The sequence below is a fragment of the Carcharhinus amblyrhynchos genome, chromosome 11, assembly GCF_965287045.1.
Source record: "Carcharhinus amblyrhynchos chromosome 11, sCarAmb.v2.hapA, whole genome shotgun sequence".
Classification (NCBI taxonomy): domain Eukaryota; kingdom Metazoa; phylum Chordata; class Chondrichthyes; order Carcharhiniformes; family Carcharhinidae; genus Carcharhinus; species Carcharhinus amblyrhynchos.
The window spans coordinates 86,361,091-86,380,159 of NC_137334.1; the positions used below are offsets into that span (position 1 = coordinate 86,361,091).

The window sequence follows — 19,069 nt, forward strand, 5'->3', positions numbered from 1 at the left end:
AAGATGCACGTTGTTAGAGATTGAATAGTTTAGGACTTTATTCCCTGGAGCATAGAAGAATGAGGGGAGATTTGATAGAGGTGTATAAGATTTTGATGGGTATAGATAGAGTGAATGCAAACAGGCATTTTCCACTGAGGCTAGGGGAGAAAAAAACCAGTGGGCATGGGTTAAGGGTGAAAGGAGAAAAGTTTAAAGGGAATATTAGGGGGGGCTTCTTCACGCAGAGAGTGGTGTGAGTGTGGAATGAGCTGCCGGATAAAGTGGTAAATGCGGGGTCACTTCTAACATTTAAGAAAAACTTGCACGGGTTCATGGATGAGAGGGGTGTGGAGGGATATGGTCCAAGTGCAGGTAAGTGGAACAAGGCAAAAATGGTTCGGCACAGACAAGAAGGGCCAAAAGACCTGTTTGTGAGCTGTAATTTTCTATGTTTCTATAGCTATTGAAGTGATGAAGCAACAATGATCACACATGTCAAAGAAAAATCTCCCTAACCCTGAAGAGATTGAGCAGAGTGGCCCTGTCTCCCCTTGAGTTTAGAAGAATGAGAAATAATCTATTAGACAAAGAACAAAGAAAATTACAGCACAGGCACACTCCTTTCAAGCCTGCACTGACCATGCTGCCTGACTGAACTAAAACCCCCAACTCTTCCAGGGACCATATCCCTCTATTCCCATCCTATTCGTGTATTTGTCAAGATGCCTCTTAAAAATCACGATTGTATCTGCTTCCACTACCTCCCCCGGTAGCAAGTTCCAGGCACCCACCAGCCTCCTTGTAAAAAAATTGTCTCATACATCTCCTTTAAATCTTGCTCTTCGCACCTTATTCTGTGACCCCAGTAATTGACTCTTCAACCCTGGGAAAAAGCTTCTGACTATCCACTTTGTCCATTCTCCTCATGTACAAAACATGTACAAAATTCATACTGTGTTTGATAGGTGGATGTAGAAAGGCCAACCCCTACTCACCCCCTGCGCCTCACCTTCCCTCCGCCCTCCGGTGACTGGAGAGCTTAGAACTGGGGATCATAATCTCAGAATAAAGTGTTGGCCATTTAGGATTGAAATGAGAAGTTTCTTCATTTAGAGGGACCTCAATCTTTGGAATTATTTACGCTGGAGAACATGGAAGCTCAGTCTTTAAGTCTATCCAAAATGGTTATTGATAGATTTTCAGAAACTAAAGGAATCGAGATTTGTGAGAATGGGGAACAGTGAAGTTGAGGTAGAAGATAAGTCATGATCTTATTGAATGGTGGAGCAGTATCAAGAGGCCATACGGCCTACATCTGCTTCTAGAATGTTCTTACAACCTAGTCTCCACCATCAAGACTGAGGTGACCAACTCTAGTGGATTGTCAGGTGCCTTTATGAATTAAAGATAAGAACTAACATTAGTAGAAACTCGTAGCAGAAAATTAAATCAGGAACGGAGGTAGCGGAGGCGATTTGGTGACAGAAACACAAAGAGACTCATACATTGCAGAAAAGGACCTTTTGCCCATCGGTCAAGAAACATCCAATTAAATGACAAAGGTTGAGAACTTAATTGATTGAAAACCATGCACTTGCACCAAGTTAAATTTGGGCCTTAGGAGTTTAGTCACATTCCAACTGGCTAAAGAAAAGATAGTGTTTTGCCAGGAGGGGGGTGTCAGATGGTGGGAGACAGGGGACATGCCAGCTGGATGTCAAAGGTCAACTGATAAAGTCTCTGTGATTACATCCAAGTAGAAAGTTAGCAACTTCGATGCCAAGGCAATAACATCTTCTAATTAATTGCTCTGACGCACATCACTACACATCTGACCCGAAGCAGTTTCAGTGCTGGACGGCACGTTGCAATCTAACAAAGGCCCGACTGCACAGTGAAAAGGTTGGTTCTGCTAATGAATGGGTCTCACCTCCAAAATAATAACTGCTTCCTGAGTACATCCACATCTGGGTGGTCGCGTGGGCAGTCGAGGCAGCTTCCCCGTTCAACTCAACGCTGACACGATTCCGTTTGGTGCTTAAATGGATGGAATGCCACTGCCCGTCATTCAGGTTAACACCTGTAAGAATAAAACACAGGGATCCATGTGCCTCATTACAGGAAGACTGTCTAGTCCCTTGACCTGGCCCAAGTCTGTCAGAGTTATTTGGATATTACACAGACCTAATATAAAAGATACAAGATCCAGAAGGCAAATAAAGTGTTTTTTTTAGCATGGTGAGTTATGACCTGCTTGAGACGTTGGCGGAAGCAAGATTCAATGGTTTTCAAAATGGAATTGGATAAATATTTGAGAATCATAGAATCCCTACAGTGCAGAAGGTGGCCATTCAGCCCGTTTAGCATGTACTGACAACAATCCCACCCAGGTCCTATCCCTGTATCCACTCTCTAACCCCCTGACAATCAGGGGTATTTTACCACGGCCAATCCACCATACCCATACATCTCTGGAGCGTGGGAGGAAACTGGACCACCCAGAGGAAATCCACGCAGATACCGGGAGAATGTGCAAACTCCACAAAGGCAGTCACCCTAAGCCAGAATCCAACCTAGGTTCCTGGTGCTGTGAGGCAGCAGGGCTAACCACTGTACCACTGTGTCGCTCAAAGAAAATGGTTGCAGGTCGACTGGGAAAAGGCAGGGTTGGGGAAGTGGAATTAGCACCAACTGAACCAGCTCGATGGTCTCTGGCAGTGCGGCACAAATCATTTTTCCCTTGAGTGACTACATGCCCACAATAGATGGAGTTCAGTCAGAGTCATAGAGTTAGAGAGGTTTACAGCATGGAAACAAGCCCTTCAGCCCAACCTGTCTATGCCACCCAATTTTTAACCACTAACTTGTCCCAATTGCCCGCGTTTGGCCCATATCTCTCTATCTCAATCTTCCCCATGTAATTGTCTAAATGCTTTTCAAAAGACAAAATTGTACCTGCTTCTGTTACTATCTCTGGCAACTCATTCCAGACACTCACCGCACTCTGTGAGAAAAAATTGTCTTTCTGGACCCAACGGGTTAGAATGTTGCAAAGTACAGAGAAAGTAGAGATGTTGGCAACTGAGGGGTTTTATATATGATTGTTTACAGCTGTTTTTATCAAAATGTATGCCAACAAGTACATTTCTACTATTGTTTGTTATATTCCATGTACATATCGGGGTATATATACATTATTATGAAGTCCATAGAGACAAATTAAAAAGAAATCTGAATTCCCAGTGACCAATTTAAAGGATCGCACAAAACAAGATTTCAGATTTACAGCTTTTACTCAAATGAGAAGAAAGCAACACTGATGAAACACCGGTTTTGTCCAAAACTGATAGTTTAAACCACAGAAAGTTACCTCCTTCTCTTTGATGCAAACATACATTAGTGGCACAGTGGTTAGCACTGCTGCCTCACAGTGCCAGGGACCTGGGTTCGATTCCAGGCTTGGGTCACTGTCTGTGTGGAGTTTACACGCTTCACCCCCCCCACCCCATGTCTGCGTGGGTTTCCTCCCACATTCCAAAGATGTGCAGATTAGGTGGACTGGCCGTACTAAATTGCCCCTTAGTGTCAGGGGTATTAGCTAGGGTAAATGCATAGGATTATAGGGATAGGGCCTGGGTGGGATTGTGATCAGTGCAGACTCAATGAGCCAAACAGCCTCCCTCTGCACTGGAGGGATTCTGTACCAATCACAAAACAAGAATTGGTGAAGTGTTTTCTGCCAGGAAGTTTTTAAACACTTCGGAAAAAATATTGAAAAATTCCGTTCGTGATCTTCCCAATAAGTGAAACAGCGAAGAAAGTTTTTTTTTTGAGTGTGTTTCTTTTAGCTGTTGGAAGCTGTTACGAGATAAAGAGAATTCAGCCCAGCCTCCAGTATCTTACCTTCTCTTTGATCTCCTGTCAGTGAGTTTGACTGAAAGTTTAATTTTCAGAGTCAGCTATTTAATTTCTATTGTCAAAAGAGAAAATGCCGGAAAATCTCAGCAGGCCTGGCAGCATCTGTAAGGAGAGAAAAGGGCTGAGGTTTTGAGTCCAGATGACCCTTTGCCAAAGCTCTCCTTACAGATGCTGCCAGACCTGTGGAGATTTTCCAGCATTTTCTCTTTTAGTTCCAGATTCCAACATTCGCAATGATTTGCTTTTATCCTTTTATTTAAGTACTATTCCTGCTTAAACTTCACGTCAGGGTGTGTACTGACTGGGCTCTCCGGAGTTTGTGCAATGTTTCTGGGACATGCTGGCTGCTGCCTGGAGTGAGGTACAATTTCAGAATGAAGGCATGCTGAGGTGGACTTGTGTAGAGCTACAGAATCGCTTCCATGTGGTGAGTTCCAAATAGTTGTTTCACTCCCTCGACAATTGTTCTGTGGCTGGATATTGAAGGATTGAAGTTTGTGCACTTGGTCAATTCTTCAAAATCATGCTGCCACCATGCTATGTTCTTCTCTTCAACACAAACATATCAATCACAGGACAAGGATTGGTAACATAATATGGTTATTATTTTAAAGTTAACTCGGAGGCTGTGCTTACTTCTTACTTCCACGATCTGTTATTGTAGATGAATACAAGTCATGCAACTAATATTACCTGTAAAGGTGGGAATGATTTAAGCTATGTACCCTTAAAGACATATATGCCTCATATTACAACACAGAACAGAAGTTTCCCCTTTTAACATTTAAAATGACCAAAAATGTTCATGGTCTTCACACTGTCCCTGAAATATGCATTCAATTCACCCAGAACCAGTCCAAAGTGATTCTTAGCTCCTAAGGATATACTTCATTCTTTTCCATTCCCAGCCTTTTAAGCTCAGAATTCTCTTAGATGGTGAGGGCTCCCCTGGGGATTCTCCTTTTAGCTCAAGCTAGGTGAATATTTCTGTTAAAATCCTCATTAAGTGGGCCTTTACAATCCGAACACAAGCTTCCGTCAGCATTCCTCCTCAGCGATGGCCTAGTTGTACTAGACTATCAATCCAGAAGTTCAGCTAATGTTCTGGGGACCCAGGTTTGAAGTCCGCCAGATGGTGGAAAAAAAAATCTGGAATTAAGAATCTACTGATAACCATGAAACCCATCAGGAAAACCCCATCTGGTTTACTGATGTCCTTTTGGGAAGGAAATCTGTCTTCGTTGCCTGGCCTGGCCTACATGAGACCCCAGAGCCACAGCAATGTGGTTGACTCTCAACTGTCCTCAGATAATTAGGGGTGGGCTATAAATGCTGGCCAGCCAATGACATTAATGTTCCACAAATTAATAAAAAACTAACGCCCCATCTGCTCCCTATTTCTCTTTTTAATACTAGCAGACTGCCCTGCCTGCAAAATTCAGGGATATTTTTAGGAAACCCTGCAATGTACCCTTCCCCATCTCCATGGCACCTCAACTCTCATGGGCCTTGTATCCATAGAACATAGAACAGTATGACACAGTTCGGGTACACTGAGAGAGAATTTAGCGTGGCCAATGCACCTAACCAGCACGTCTTTGGACTATGAAAGGGAACTGGAGCATCCAGAGAAAGCCCACACAGATGTGGGGGGAACATGCAAACAGACAGCTACCCAAGGCTGGAATTGAACCCAGGTCTCTGGTCACTGTGAGCCGGCAGTGCTAACTACTGTGTCGTTGCAGTCGCCTCCGAACTGTTTTCCTCTCCACGGATGCTCATGTGTTTTGCTTTAACGAAGAGTAAAGCTTGCACAGTTCAGTATAAACCCCTTGCGAGCTGCCAATATCTCCGCCTTCACTACACTTTGCAGCATTGCAAAAACTGTGATTTATTCAATTAACAGCTTCCTCACAGGCAAGGTTCAAACATCAGCATTTCTCATCTGTAAGGGGACTGGAACTTTTCAAGCATTCACAATTCAATTAGTAGGTGCTGAAGAGGGAGATCCGGTGCCGCTCGCTGCGTGGAATTAAATGTTAGGCTGAAATGGAAGAACTTTTCAGAATTCTGAAGCCTAACTTTGCACAATTTCCTGGAGCACATTTGTTTGGAGAAATTGCAGCCAAAGGCAGAAAATGTTGAAGCTAATTCAATCAGCGAAATGTAATAAAAAAAAAGTCATGCCAATACGAAGTTATATTTTGCCAACGCATTCATTTCTTTTAGGCCGAGACAATCAGAATGAAAATGCTATTGTTCCTTATGTTTTAGGTGTTTACGGATGTACTCAAGGGATGGAAAAGATAATTTGCAATTCAAAGAAATAGAAAGGCTATTATCATATCTTTTAATAAGGCCAAACTTTTATGATAACTTAGCCCCAGATATCCAGGGAGAGATTCTCTAGCCTTCTAGCTGCGTGTTTCCAGTTGGTGGGAGGCGGCACATTGTTTGCGAATGGCGGAATTCTCTGTCAAATGGAATTCCCATTGTCATCACCCCCATGCTGGCGGGAAACTCACGAGCGGGCATTGCGCTGTTGGCGGGGCCAGAGAATCCTGCCGGCATGAATGGCCAGAGAATTCCAGCCCCAGTTTCTCAGGCTGTGCCTTGATTTCTTCTTTGCCGAGCATTGTTACAACTGCCTCCTGAATCTATGTGGATCTCAGTGGCTTTCTTCGAGGTAACGTGTCCTGTTATCAAATAGTTGCCTGGTGCGGCACGGTGGCACAGTGGTTAGCAACGCTGTCTCACAGCACCAGGACCCAGGTTCAATGCTGGCTCCGGGTGACTGTCTGTGTGGAGTTTGCACGTTCTCCCCGTGTCTGAGTGGGCTTCCCCTGATTGCTCCGGTTTCCTCCCACACTCCAAAGGTACGCTGGTTCACCATAGAAATATAGAGGACAGGAGCAGGAGGAGGCCATTTGGCCCTTCGAGCCTGATGCACCATTAATTTCATCACGGCTGCTCATCCAACTCAGGTAGCCTAATCCTGCTTTCTCACCTTTGATCCCATTCACCCGAGTGCTATATCCAGAATGGATATACATCCATTCAATGTATTCAATGTTAGGTTGATTGGCCAAGCCCCTGAGGATTAGTAGGATAAATACATGGGATCGGGATTGTTGTCAGTGCAGGTTTAATGGGCTGAATGGCCTTTTTCTGCACTGTAAGGATTCTATGATTCTGTTCTATGATTAGTGCTGAATTGAGTGATGCTGAAGAAAAGAAAGGCATGCTGTCGAAACTTTTCATCTTGCACTCACCCGGACAGATGTCAGAATCCCTTTGAAATTTGGCATTCTTGTATCTGTCCCGAGGCATGCATGTCTCTTTTTTTCAGCAGCTCTGTTCTCCTGAAAAGCTTTCTCTTTTTTTCATTCATTCATGGGATGTGGGCATCGCTGGCTCAGCTAACGTTTATTGCCCATCCTTAATTGCCCCTTGAATTCAGTAGCTTGCTGGGCCATTTCAGAGGGCAGTTGAGAGTCAATCACATTGCTGTGAATCTGGAGTCACGTGTAGGCCAGACCAGGTAGGGACGGCAGATTTCCTTCCCTAAGAGAGCCAGATGTTTTTTTCAACAACAGTTTCATGGTCACCATTAGACTTTTAATTCCAAACTTGACTGAATTTTTAAAATTTCACCTAACAATCTTTCTTAATCCAACCTTCCCCATTTTGAACACTTGCATAAAGTTACGTTTGTTGCCACAATAAATAGCTTCCCTGATAGACGGTGCAAACTTCCGAGCATCCATAAAGGTTCCATTGGATGAGGTAGTAAGTACTAAGCTCTGAGGAGTAGGGCTGTTCTATATTATCTTTCTAATTCAGGGCATCACAGGATGAAATCAATTTCTGAAAAGGGTGCAATAATCATCCCATCTGTTTAGGATTATTGCTCAATAAAGAGACATTCAGTCAACACTTCTCATTCTGCACTCAATCAGGACAGATGCAAGAATGCCAAATTTCAAAGGGAGCAACCACTTATACTGCATGAGAAAAGGATGTTGATTGGTTGGCAAGTTGACATTCACTTGGTTGAGGTATTGCTATAGCGAATGTACCAGGGATCTATTGCCTTCTGTTAACTTGTCAACTAATCAGCACCTTTTCCTCATGCAGTATAGAATCATAGAATCCCATAAAAGGAGGTCATTTGGCCCATTTAGTTTGCACCGATCACAATCCCACCTGGGCCCTATTCCTGTAACCCCACATATTTACCCTGCTAAACCCCCTGATACTAGGGTCAAGTTAACATGGCGAATCGACCTAACCCACACATCTTTGGACTGTGGGAGGAAGCCGGAGCACCCGATGGAAACCTACATAGACAAGGGGGGAATGTGGAGACTCTGCACAGACAGTGACCCGAGGCTGGAATTGGACCCAGGTCCCTGGTACTGTGAGGCAGTAGTGCTAACCATTGTGCCACTGTGCCGTATAAGTTGCTTCTTCCTTTGAAATTTGGCATTCTTGCATCTGTCCTGATGAGCATGAGACTAAAAGCTTTAATAGCACATCTCTTTTCAGCAATATTTAAGTTCTGTATTACCGAGTGACGATCATTTATGTACTAGTGTGAATGAAGTGGAAGATTATTTTAAACATCAAGGGACAAAAATATAGCTGAGGAGGACACAGGGTTGCAGGGGAGTAGAATAGACAGTATTACAGTTGATAAGGAGGATGTGCTGGATATTCTTGAGGGATTGAAGATAGATAAGTCCCCTGGTCCGGATGGGATTTACCCTAGGATTCTCTGGGAGGCAAGAGAAGTGATTGCAGAGCCTCTGGCTCTGATCTTCAGGTCGTCGTTGGCCTCTGGTATAGTACCGGAAGATTGGAGGTTAGCGAATGTTGTCCCATTGTTTAAGAAGGGGAACAGAGACTTCCCCGGGAATTATAGACCGGTGAGTCTCACTTCTGTTGTGGGCAAGGTTTTAGAAAAAATTATTAGGGATAGGATTTATAGTTATTTGGAGAGTAATGAATTGATTGGAGATAGTCAGCATGGTTTTGTAGCGGGTAGGCCATGCCTTACTAACCTTATTGAGTTTTTTGAAAAAGTGACCAAAGAGGTGGATGGGGGTAAGGCAGTTGACGTGGTATATATGGATTTTAGTAAGGCGTTTGATAAGGTTCACCATGGTAGGCTTCTGCAGAAAATGCAGATGTATGGGATTGAGGGTAATCTAGGAAATTGGATCAGGAATTGGCTAGCAGATAGGAGACAGAGGGTGGTGGTTGATGGTAAATATTCGTCATGGAGTTCGGTTACGAGTGGTGTGCCTCAGGGATCTGTTTTGGGGCCACTGCTGTTTGTAATTTTTATTAATGATCTGGATGAGGGTATAGTTGGGTGGATTAGTAAATTTGCTGATGACACCAAAGTCGGAGGTGTGGTAGATTGTGAGGAAGGGTGTCATAGTTTGCAGGAAGACTTGGACAGGTTGCAGAGCTGGGCCGAGAGGTGGCGGATGGAGTTTAATGCAGAGAAGTGTGAGGTAATTCACTTTGGTAGGAATAACAGATGTGTTGAGTATAGGGCTAACGGGAGGACTTTGAATAGTGTGGATGAACAGAGGGATCTAGGTGTATGTGTACATAAATCCCTGAAAGTTGGGAATCAAGTAGATAGGGTTGTTAAGAAGGCATACCGTATCTTGGCGTTTATTGGTAGGGGGATTGAATTTAGGAGTCGCAGCGTCATGTTGCAACTGTACACAACTCTGGTGCGTCCGCACTTGGAGTACTGTGTGCAGTTCTGGTCCCCACATTACAGGAAGGATGTGGAGGCTTTGGAGAGGGTGCAGAGGAGGTTTACCAGGATGTTGCCTGGTATGGAGGGGAGGTCCTATGAGGAGAGACTGAGGGATTTGGGGTTGTTTTCGCTGGAAAGTAGGTGGCTAAGAGGGGATCTTATTGAAACATATAAGATGATTAGAGGTTTTGATAGGGTGGACAGTGATAGCCTTTTTCTTTGGACGGAGAAAGCTAGCACGAGGGGGCATGGCTTTAAATTAAGGGGGGGTAGTTATAGGACGGATGTCAGGGGTAGGTTCTTTACCCAGAGGGTGGTGAGGGATTGGAATGCCCTGCCTGCTGCGGTTGTAAATGCACCTAGTTTGGGGGCGTTTAAGAGATCCGTGGATAGGTTTATGGACGAAAAGGGATTGGTTTAGGTTAGAGGGTCATTGTTTTTTTAACTGGTCGGCGCAACATCGTGGGCCGAAGGGCCTGTTCTGCGCTGTAATGTTCTATGTTCTATCACTGCTACATTGATAGAAAAGATAGTGCTTCGGAGTTTCCTAAAGAAATTGTTCTCACCCTATCACAGTCAATTAGACAATTGGGCCAGGTCCACACAAAAAGAAGCAAATACTTCCAAGGTTGTGATGGAACAGCTGTGAAGTCTAATTGGACAAATTGAACTGACTGGGCAAACAGACAGGAATGAATACAAATTTTGATGTCTTCGAGCTGAGTACTATGATGAAACATTCCGAAGGGACAAGACATTTTCCAGGCAAGCAAAACCTCTAAACAAAATAAAGATGGAGAAATGTGTGTTGAAATTTCCATCTTTAAGTGATGCTAAGAATAGAAAATTTATTGTTTTTAGTGACGCCTCAGACGCAAACCTTTGTGATAGGTTTTCAAATGCAATAGATTTCAACATTTCCTGTGGAAGGAAGTGGGAAATGTTGTCTCTTGGCTTGGGAAGCCAAGGAAGTATGGATCTACCTAATCTGCTCATCTTTGGACAATAAGAGGCAATTAAGCATGGACAATCCACCTAACCTGCACATCTCTGGACACTAAGGGGTAATTTAGCATGGACAATCCACCTAACCTGCACATCTCTGGACAGTAAGGAGCAATTTACCATGGCCAATCCCCATAACCTAGTTTGAAAGTAAGAGCAGCTCTTATTAATTGAGGAAAAATTTTGGAATTATTCTTACGTAAATATGAACTCGCCTCCACTGGTGTGGGAGAGAAAAGGAGAGTCTGTGTGTGTTGTTTTGCAAACAAACTTGTATTAAGAAAAAGGCAGGCTCCAGATTCATCCTTTACTCAATGTATGAACTGCGACTTTGACACTGATGCTGATGTCTAATACTAAGGCTGAAAATGCTGCAAAATACATAGCAGGTCAGGCAGCAATTGTGGAGAGAGATTCTGTGTTAAAGCTTTTAGGTAACCTGTTCAGGGTGGCACAGTGACACAGTGGTTAGCACTGCTGCCTCACAGCACCAGGGATCTGGGTCTGATTCTCGGCTTGGGTCACTGTCTGTATGGAGTTGCACATTCTCCCCGTCTCTGCGTGGGTTTCATCCGGGTGCTCCGATTTCCTCCCACAGTCCAAAGATGTGTGGGTTAGGTGGATTGGCCATGCTAAATTGCCCCTTTGTGTCAGGGGGACTAGCTAGGGTAAATGCAGGGGTATGGGAATAGGGCCTGGGTGGGATTGTAGACAGTGCAGACTCATTGGGCTGAGTGGCCTCCTTCTGCAGTGTAGGGATTCTATGTTTCTAAGTGGAGAAGTTTTGATACAAAGTCCTTGCTGACAGTTTTTGCCATTATTTGCTTTTTGTGTTTGATTGATTCTTGTTGCTGATCCGCGTTATCTTCATATTTCTCATTCAGGTTTGATTCAGCTAAACTGGAGGGTTGCTAAACTTTCAGTCTGTTCCACACTTACCTTCCTTCGTAATGCATTGGTTTACTGATAACTTCACTAATAATTTGTTTAAAGTTTATTTATTAATGTCAAAAGTAGGCTTACATTAACAGTACAATGAAGTTTCTGTGAAAATCCCCAAATTGCCATGCTCTGGGTACACTAGGGGAGAACTTAGCAGAGCCAATGTACTTTACCAGAATGTCTTTGTACTGTGGGAAGAAACCAGAGCACGCAGAGGAAACCCATGCAGATACAGGGAGACCATGCAATCTCCACATACAAACAGTGACCCAAATCAGGAATAGAACCCAGGACCCTGGTGCTGTGAATCAGCAGGGCTAACCATTGTGCCAGTGTGCCGCTCCAAGATGCTCGATACCATCCAGGACAAAGCAGTCCATTTGATTGGCACCATATCCAATCCCTCCACTACACAACAATCATAGCAGTAGTGTGTACTATCTACAGGATGCACTGCAGCAATTCACCAAAGATCCTTAGACAGTGCCTTCCAAACCCATGACCACTTCCATCTCGAAGGACAAGGGCAGCAGATATATGGGAACATCACCACCTGCAAGTTCTCCTCCAAGCCACTCACCATCATGACTTGGAAAGATATCACCGTTCCTTCACAGTCACTGGGACAAAACCCTGGAATTCCCTCCCTAATGGCACTGTAGGTCAACCCAAGCATGTGGACTGCAGTGATTCAAGAAGGCACTCACCACCACCTTCTCAAGGGTGACGAGGTATGGGAAATAAATCCTGACCAGCCAGCGACGCCCAAGTCTCACAAATGAATAAAAAAAATGTGACTTGGGTCACGTCCTCAGATGAGTACTTCCCGCAGCACTGATCTAACTCCTGTTTTATTCATCTCAACTAGTTTCTCTCCCTCCAGCTCTCTTGCATTCTTCATTCTGAACTTATCTTTTTGTGTCTTTGGCCTAGATCTTCATTCTCATCTCTCCCTGTCTCACATTATCGCTGGCACTCTGATGCAATGGTAATGTACTTACCATTTCATTTTCATCCTCTCCTATAATAAGAATTGCAGCGGGTGTTTGATGGTTGCTAGTTTGTGCTGCCTGACTGAAAAGACTCAAAAGTATCTCATGTTGCTCTCAGATTGGCAAGGGATTATAAAGATTATAATTACAATTTAACACACAGCAGATCAAAAGCTGTCCCTTATATTATTAATGTGAATTACTTGAGGTAGGCCACTTTACATATTTATAGGGAACTGCAACTGGTATAATAATGGAAGATTCGTTAATGAGAACATCATTAGAATATTGTGACCCTCGGTGAAACATTGCATTAAATTTAGGGATGAGAATTTGTTTGATTCTAATTCTGAGTTCTGTCATTTGCCATGTAAATCTAAATTCTCTTTTGCACAGATTCGTGTCGGTGCTTGGTTTCAGAAGTTCCCCTGGTAACCTGGGGCAAAGCTGACAATCTCTGTGTGCTACTGAATACACCGAGTATAACAGCACCAATCTGTAGTGAGTTAGTGGGTTGGCAGTAAGAGTATGATAAGGGGCACCAATGCCAACTAACCATAGACTGATAGAGCTCAGAAGGCTTCCTTGCTACCTCACCCTGTTGAGAGTGTGACGGGTTTTTTTTATTATTTGTGGGATGTGTGTATCATTGGCTGGGCCAAAATTTATTGCCCATTCCTAATTGCCCTTGAACTGAGTGGCTTGTGAGGCCATTTCAGAGGGCAGTTGAGAGTTAACCACATCGCTGTGGGCCTGGAGTCTCATGTTGGCCAGACCAGGTAAGGGTGGCAGATTTCCTTCCCCAACAAACATTTGTGAACCAGATGGGTTTTTACAATGATCAACAATGGCTTCATCGTCACCGTTTGATTTTTTTTCAGAATCCCTGCAGTGCAGAAAGAGGCCACTTGGCCCATCAGGTCAGCACCGACTCTCCGATCAAGCATCTTACCCTATCTCCATAACCCTTTGCATTTATCTGGCTAATTTCCCCTTATCAATACATCTTGGGACATTAAAGGGCAATTTAGCATGGCCAATCAACTTAACCTGCACATCTTTGGGACTGTGGGAGGAAACCGGAGCACCCAGTGGAAATCTATGCATACTTGGGGAGTACATGCAAACTCCACACAGACAGTCACCCAAGGCCTGAATTGAACCCGGGTCCTTGGCATTGTGAGGCAGCGATGCTAACCACTATGCCGTCCACCTTTTTTTTTGGAGGGTTTTCTGGAGATTGTGGAAATTCCAGATTTTATTGAATTCAAATTGCATCATCTGCCGTGGTGGGATTCGAACCTGTGTCCTGAGAGCATTAGCCTACGTTACCGGATCACTCATCTAGTGACCATACCACTATGCCACTGCCTGTGCAGCATCAAAAAGCATTGCTACCCACAGTGTGAGTTCATATGTGAAGGATGACCATATAGCGAGGGGCGGTTGATGCCAATGGAATTGCAGTCAAGTGTACATCAGCACCTCCATAAAACAAGGGGAGAAAACTACTGAAGCAATGCCTTGTCAATTCTTTACCTGATCTGAATCAAGCAAATACAAGGGAAAAGAAGAAAGACTTGCCTTCATATATCAATTCCAGCTTTGCGTAACTGTCTGTTTGAAGGCTGTACATTCTCCCCATGTCTGCGTGGGTTTCCTCTGAGTGCTCCAGTTTCCCCCCACAGTCCAAAGATATGCAGCCTCAGTTGATTGGCCATGATAAATTAACCCTTAGTGAGGGGGATTAGTGGGGTAAATGGGGGGGGGGGTTACAGGAATAGGGCATGGATGCAATTGATGTCAGTGCAGGTTTGATCAGCTGAATGGCCTTTTTCTGCACTGTAGGAATTCTATTATTCTATGATGTAGCACCTTTCACAGCCACCGGACGTTTCAAAACCTTTTGCAATCAATGAATTACTCCTCAAGTGCAGTCACTGTTATAATGTGGGGGGTTCAATTGACGCACAGCAAGCTTCCATAAACAGCAATGTGATAATCACTGTTTTTGATTGAGGGTTTAATACTGGCAGGTTCACCTGGAATAACTCCTCGTTTTTTTTGTTCAGATTAGTGCCATGGAATCACTTGCATCCAACCGACCAGACAGTCATGGCCCCCCTTTAATGTCTCGTTCAAAAGACAAAAGACAAAGCACCTCCAAAAGTGGAGGGCTCCCTCAGTACCCCTGTCAGCCTTGAATTTGATATACAGGTTCTAGAAAGGGAGCTGAACCCAGAATACCGATTGAGAGGCAAGAGTGCTATTGAGTGAGCCTCAACAACACAACAGCAAAGCAATCCCTCGTCTCACTTCATGGCACATTAGAAGAACAAAGAACAAAACAAAACAGGAGCAGGCCCTTCGGCCCACCAAGCCTGCGCTGACACATGGTTTCTATCCTTTTGTTCACCTCCAGGTCATGTGTATATCAAGATACACCATGAGTGTTACTAATGTACCTGCTTCTATCATTTCCACTGGCACTGCGTTCCACTCCCTACCACCCTCTGTGTGAAAAACTTTCCCCACACATCTCCCTGGAATTCACCACCTCTTATCTTAAACCTGTGCTCTCTTGTAGTCAATCCTTCCAACCTGGGAAAAAGCCTCTGATTATCCACTCTCATAATTTTGAAGATTTCTATCAGGTCATCTCTCAGCCTCTGTCTTTCCAGTGAAAACAATCTGAGTTTATCAAACCTCTCCTCATATCTAAAACTTTCCTACCAGGCAACATTCCGGTGAACTTTCTTTGCACCCTCTCCAAAGTCCTTCTGCCAGTGTGGCTACAGAACTGCACACAATATTCCAAATGCGGCCTAACTAAAGTTTTATGCGTAGGAACAGGTGAAGACCGTTCGCCCCCGTGAGTCTGTTCTGCCTTTCAATTTGATAATGGTTAATCCCATTCACAAACCTTGGAGTAATAACCTCAAAGGAAGAATTCTTCTGGCTGCTCTGTGTTGGTGATGTCCTGAACATGAATTGGAGCACTTGCCTGAAAATGGTGGTTACGGCTACATCTACATCATTACCAACAAGATCCTTGGGGAACAGGGGGAATTAGTGATCCAAGCACTGAGTTCACTAAAAGGTAGAGTGTGTATACAAAAAAAATTTTAGAACAGAGTTGAGGAGGAACTTCTTCACTCAAAGGGTGGTGAATCTCTGGAATTCTCTGCCCGTTGAAGTGGTGGAGGCTGCCTCGCTAAATATTTTCAAGAAGCGGGTTGATGGGTTTTTGATAAGAGAGGGGATTAAGGGTTATGGGGAGAGGGCCGGAAAGTGGAACTGAGCCACGACAGATCAGCCATGATCTTATTGAATGGCGGGGCAGGCTCGAAGGGCCAGATGGCCTACTCCTGCTCCTATTTCTTATGTTCTTATGTTAATTGAAAAGACTAATGAATTATTGGTCCTTATCTCAAAAGGAGTTGGATTATAAAGAGTTGGAAGTTAAATGACAGTTATATGAAGCTCATTAAGCTCATTATGTTCAATTCTCTGCAACACCCAATATGTTATCTTTGGAGATGATGCAGCATAGATTTGCCAAAGTGGAAAGTTTAAATTATGCTGGGTATCATAGATTAGACTTGTATTCCATTCAGTATCGTAGATTAAGGGGCGATTTCATTGAAGTTTTTAAGACGTTTTGAATTTGAAACCATAGATAGAAGCTATTTTCTCTGGGGTAGGTGGACAAGGCAGGGGGTCCAGACCAAAGGGGGTTTAATTCTAACAGTAGGTCTCCACCATTCAGCGGTACTGTTGGGAGTACTTTTTTTTAACAGAACCAGTCATGGGAATGTCCAACTCTCTCTCTTGAAACAGTGTTGAGGATAGGGGGTCAATTGAAAAAGTCAAAATTAAGACTGATAAGATTCTTGTCAGGCTATTTCTTCAGGAGTTGATCGGTAAATGGAGTTGCCTATGAATTTATTCTCTCATAGGGTTTTTAATCTTTGGAATTCTCTACAGCAGACAGTAGAGGAGGCTGGATCATTGAATTTATTCAGCGCTGAGTTGGATAGATTTTTGATTGACTGGAGAGTGGATGGTAGACAGAAAAGTGGAGGTGAGGCTACAATCAGATCAGCCATAGTCTTATCGAATGGTAGGCGGATTAGGGATGGGCTGAATGGCCCACTCCTGCTCCTATTTCTTACATGATATGGACTAATTGAATGGTCAAACAGGCTTGCATGCAGCCTACTGCTCATTGTCTGTTCCCAGGTGTAATCAAAAGCCACTACCCATTTCAAAAGGACAATACTGTGTCCACAGAAAATATAATGAGCATGATCTTAACTGCTCGCTGCGCTGGTCAATCAGTATGACGAGTCAGTAAGATTGTGTGAGAGGCTAAAGGAACGGTTCACACATGGATTTTCGTCTCACCTGATCTTACCATCCCTGTTTTGCTGGGGAAATTGATTTACGTATTAATGATATGCTTAACATGTCATTAGTAAATCCCAGATGCTATCACTCGGGCTTACTTATACTCACCCCCTCACAAGTCGCTCCTCATATTGGTCTGGTATCAGCAGAGGCTGGACATGAGGGATCAGAGGCCATTGAAGAGAATCACACCATGGCTTTCTTTTGCACTGAAAGAGTGCGAGTCACGGCGCACCAAAAAGACTGGTACCAACGTATAGAACATAGAATATACAACACCACAGTACAAACAGGCCCTTCGGCCCACAAATTGCGCCGATCATATCCCTATCTATCAGACCTATCTATAACTCTCAATCCCATTAAATCCCATGTACTCATCCAGAAGTCTCTTAAAAGACCCCAACGAGTTCACCTCTACCACCACCAATGGCAGTCGATTCCACTCACTCACCACCTTCTGAGTGAAAAACTCCTCATCCCTGACATCTTCTCTGTACTTGCTCCTCAGCCCCTTAAACCTGTGTCCTCTCATAGCGACCATTTCAGCCCTGGGAAATAGCCTCTGAGAATCCACCCTATCGATACCTCTTAACATCTTATAAATCTCTATCAGGTTGCCTCTCAACCTTCGTTTCTCCAGGGAGAAAAGACCTAACTCCCTCAACCTATCCTCATAAGGCATGCCACCCAATCCAGGCACCATCCTTGTAAATCTCCTCTCAATAGCTTCCACATCCTTCCTGTAGTGAGGCGACCAGAACTGCGCACAGTACTCCAAGTGGGGTCTGACAAGGGTCTTATAAAGTTGCAGCATTACCTCCCGACTCCTAAACTCAATCCCTCGATTAATGAAGGCTAGTTCTCTTCCCTCTTTTTACTCTTTTGGTACTTAGAATCTTTTTCGTAAGATCGCGCTCAATGAATTTGAAGCAAAGTAACTTGCACAGTGTGACAAGCAATCATTGAGTTAATTCTGCACACAGTTGTTCCCCAGTGTGGAAGAGTCAATTACTAGGGGGCACTGGTTTAAGGTGTGAGGGGCAAGGTTTAAAGGAGATGTACGAGGCAGATTTTTTACACAGAGGGAGGTGGGTGCCTGGAACTCGCTGACCAAGAAGGTAGTGGGAGCGGATACAGTAGTGACTTTAAGGGGTGTTGATGAATACATGAATAGGATGGGAATAGAAGGATATGGTCCCCAGAAGGGTAGACGATTTTAGTTCAGTCGGGCAGCATGGTGGGTGCAGGCGTGGAGGGCCGAACGGCCTGTTCCTGTACTGTAATTTTCTTTGTTCAGTGAATGGCTGAAGCTAATAGATTGTCATTCAGTAGCGTGACTCCACTATTGGGTCACATTTCTCCTGACGGGTTAATCCACAATCAAACCAGCAAACAGCTGCTGTAAAGCCATCAGCTGGGCTCGAACCAAAATCAATTGTGATAAGCCAACTAAATCGACAATCAGCACATGCTAGACTTAACAGGTCAAAATGGCAGAAGATGAAGATTTATACTGAGTTCCAAGTGTAATGTTGGAAAACAACAAGCAGCTAAAGATTCTATATAGGGCACTGTGGGCGAAGATTTAAGTACCCAATGTAAGTACAGCTGGAAGATCCAGTGACCTTTAAACTGGTCACTGCATTCGCATAGAGGTTGAACATAAAGAAATAATTCCATTGAGAATAGAACATGTTGAAGAAAATGTTCACAGGCTCAGAGGTCATGGAGATGTCTGTGCCAGCTTTTACCATTCTGGTCGACTGGAAAACTTTCTGCAAAGGGGAAAGAATGTAACTAGATTTACCCCTTAGAAAGTACAAGGGTGGGCATTGCTCCAGAGAGAAAAGCAAATTTTTTTTCCAATTCATTCATGGGGCATGGGTGTCATTGGCTGGCCAACATTTATTACTCATTCCTAGTTGCCTGGGGGCAGTTGAGAGTCAACCACATTGCTGTGGCTCTGGAGTCACATGTAGACCAGACTGGGTAAGGATGGCAGATTTCCTTCCCTAAAGGGCATTGGTGAACCAGATGG

The 19,069-nt window shown here is 44.0% G+C and overlaps 1 protein-coding gene across 1 annotated transcript in view; it reads right to left on the reverse strand.

The window, feature by feature from the left end:
• The window catches only part of LOC145349767 (contactin-associated protein-like 5), an 803,770-nt gene that overhangs the window by 306,325 nt on the left and 478,376 nt on the right, over positions 1–19,069 (reverse strand). The window contains exon 9 of the mRNA XM_080198309.1: positions 1,913–2,062. Within this exon, the coding sequence (XP_080054435.1) occupies positions 1,913–2,062 (150 nt within the window). The remainder of the gene's footprint in view (positions 1–1,912; positions 2,063–19,069) is intronic.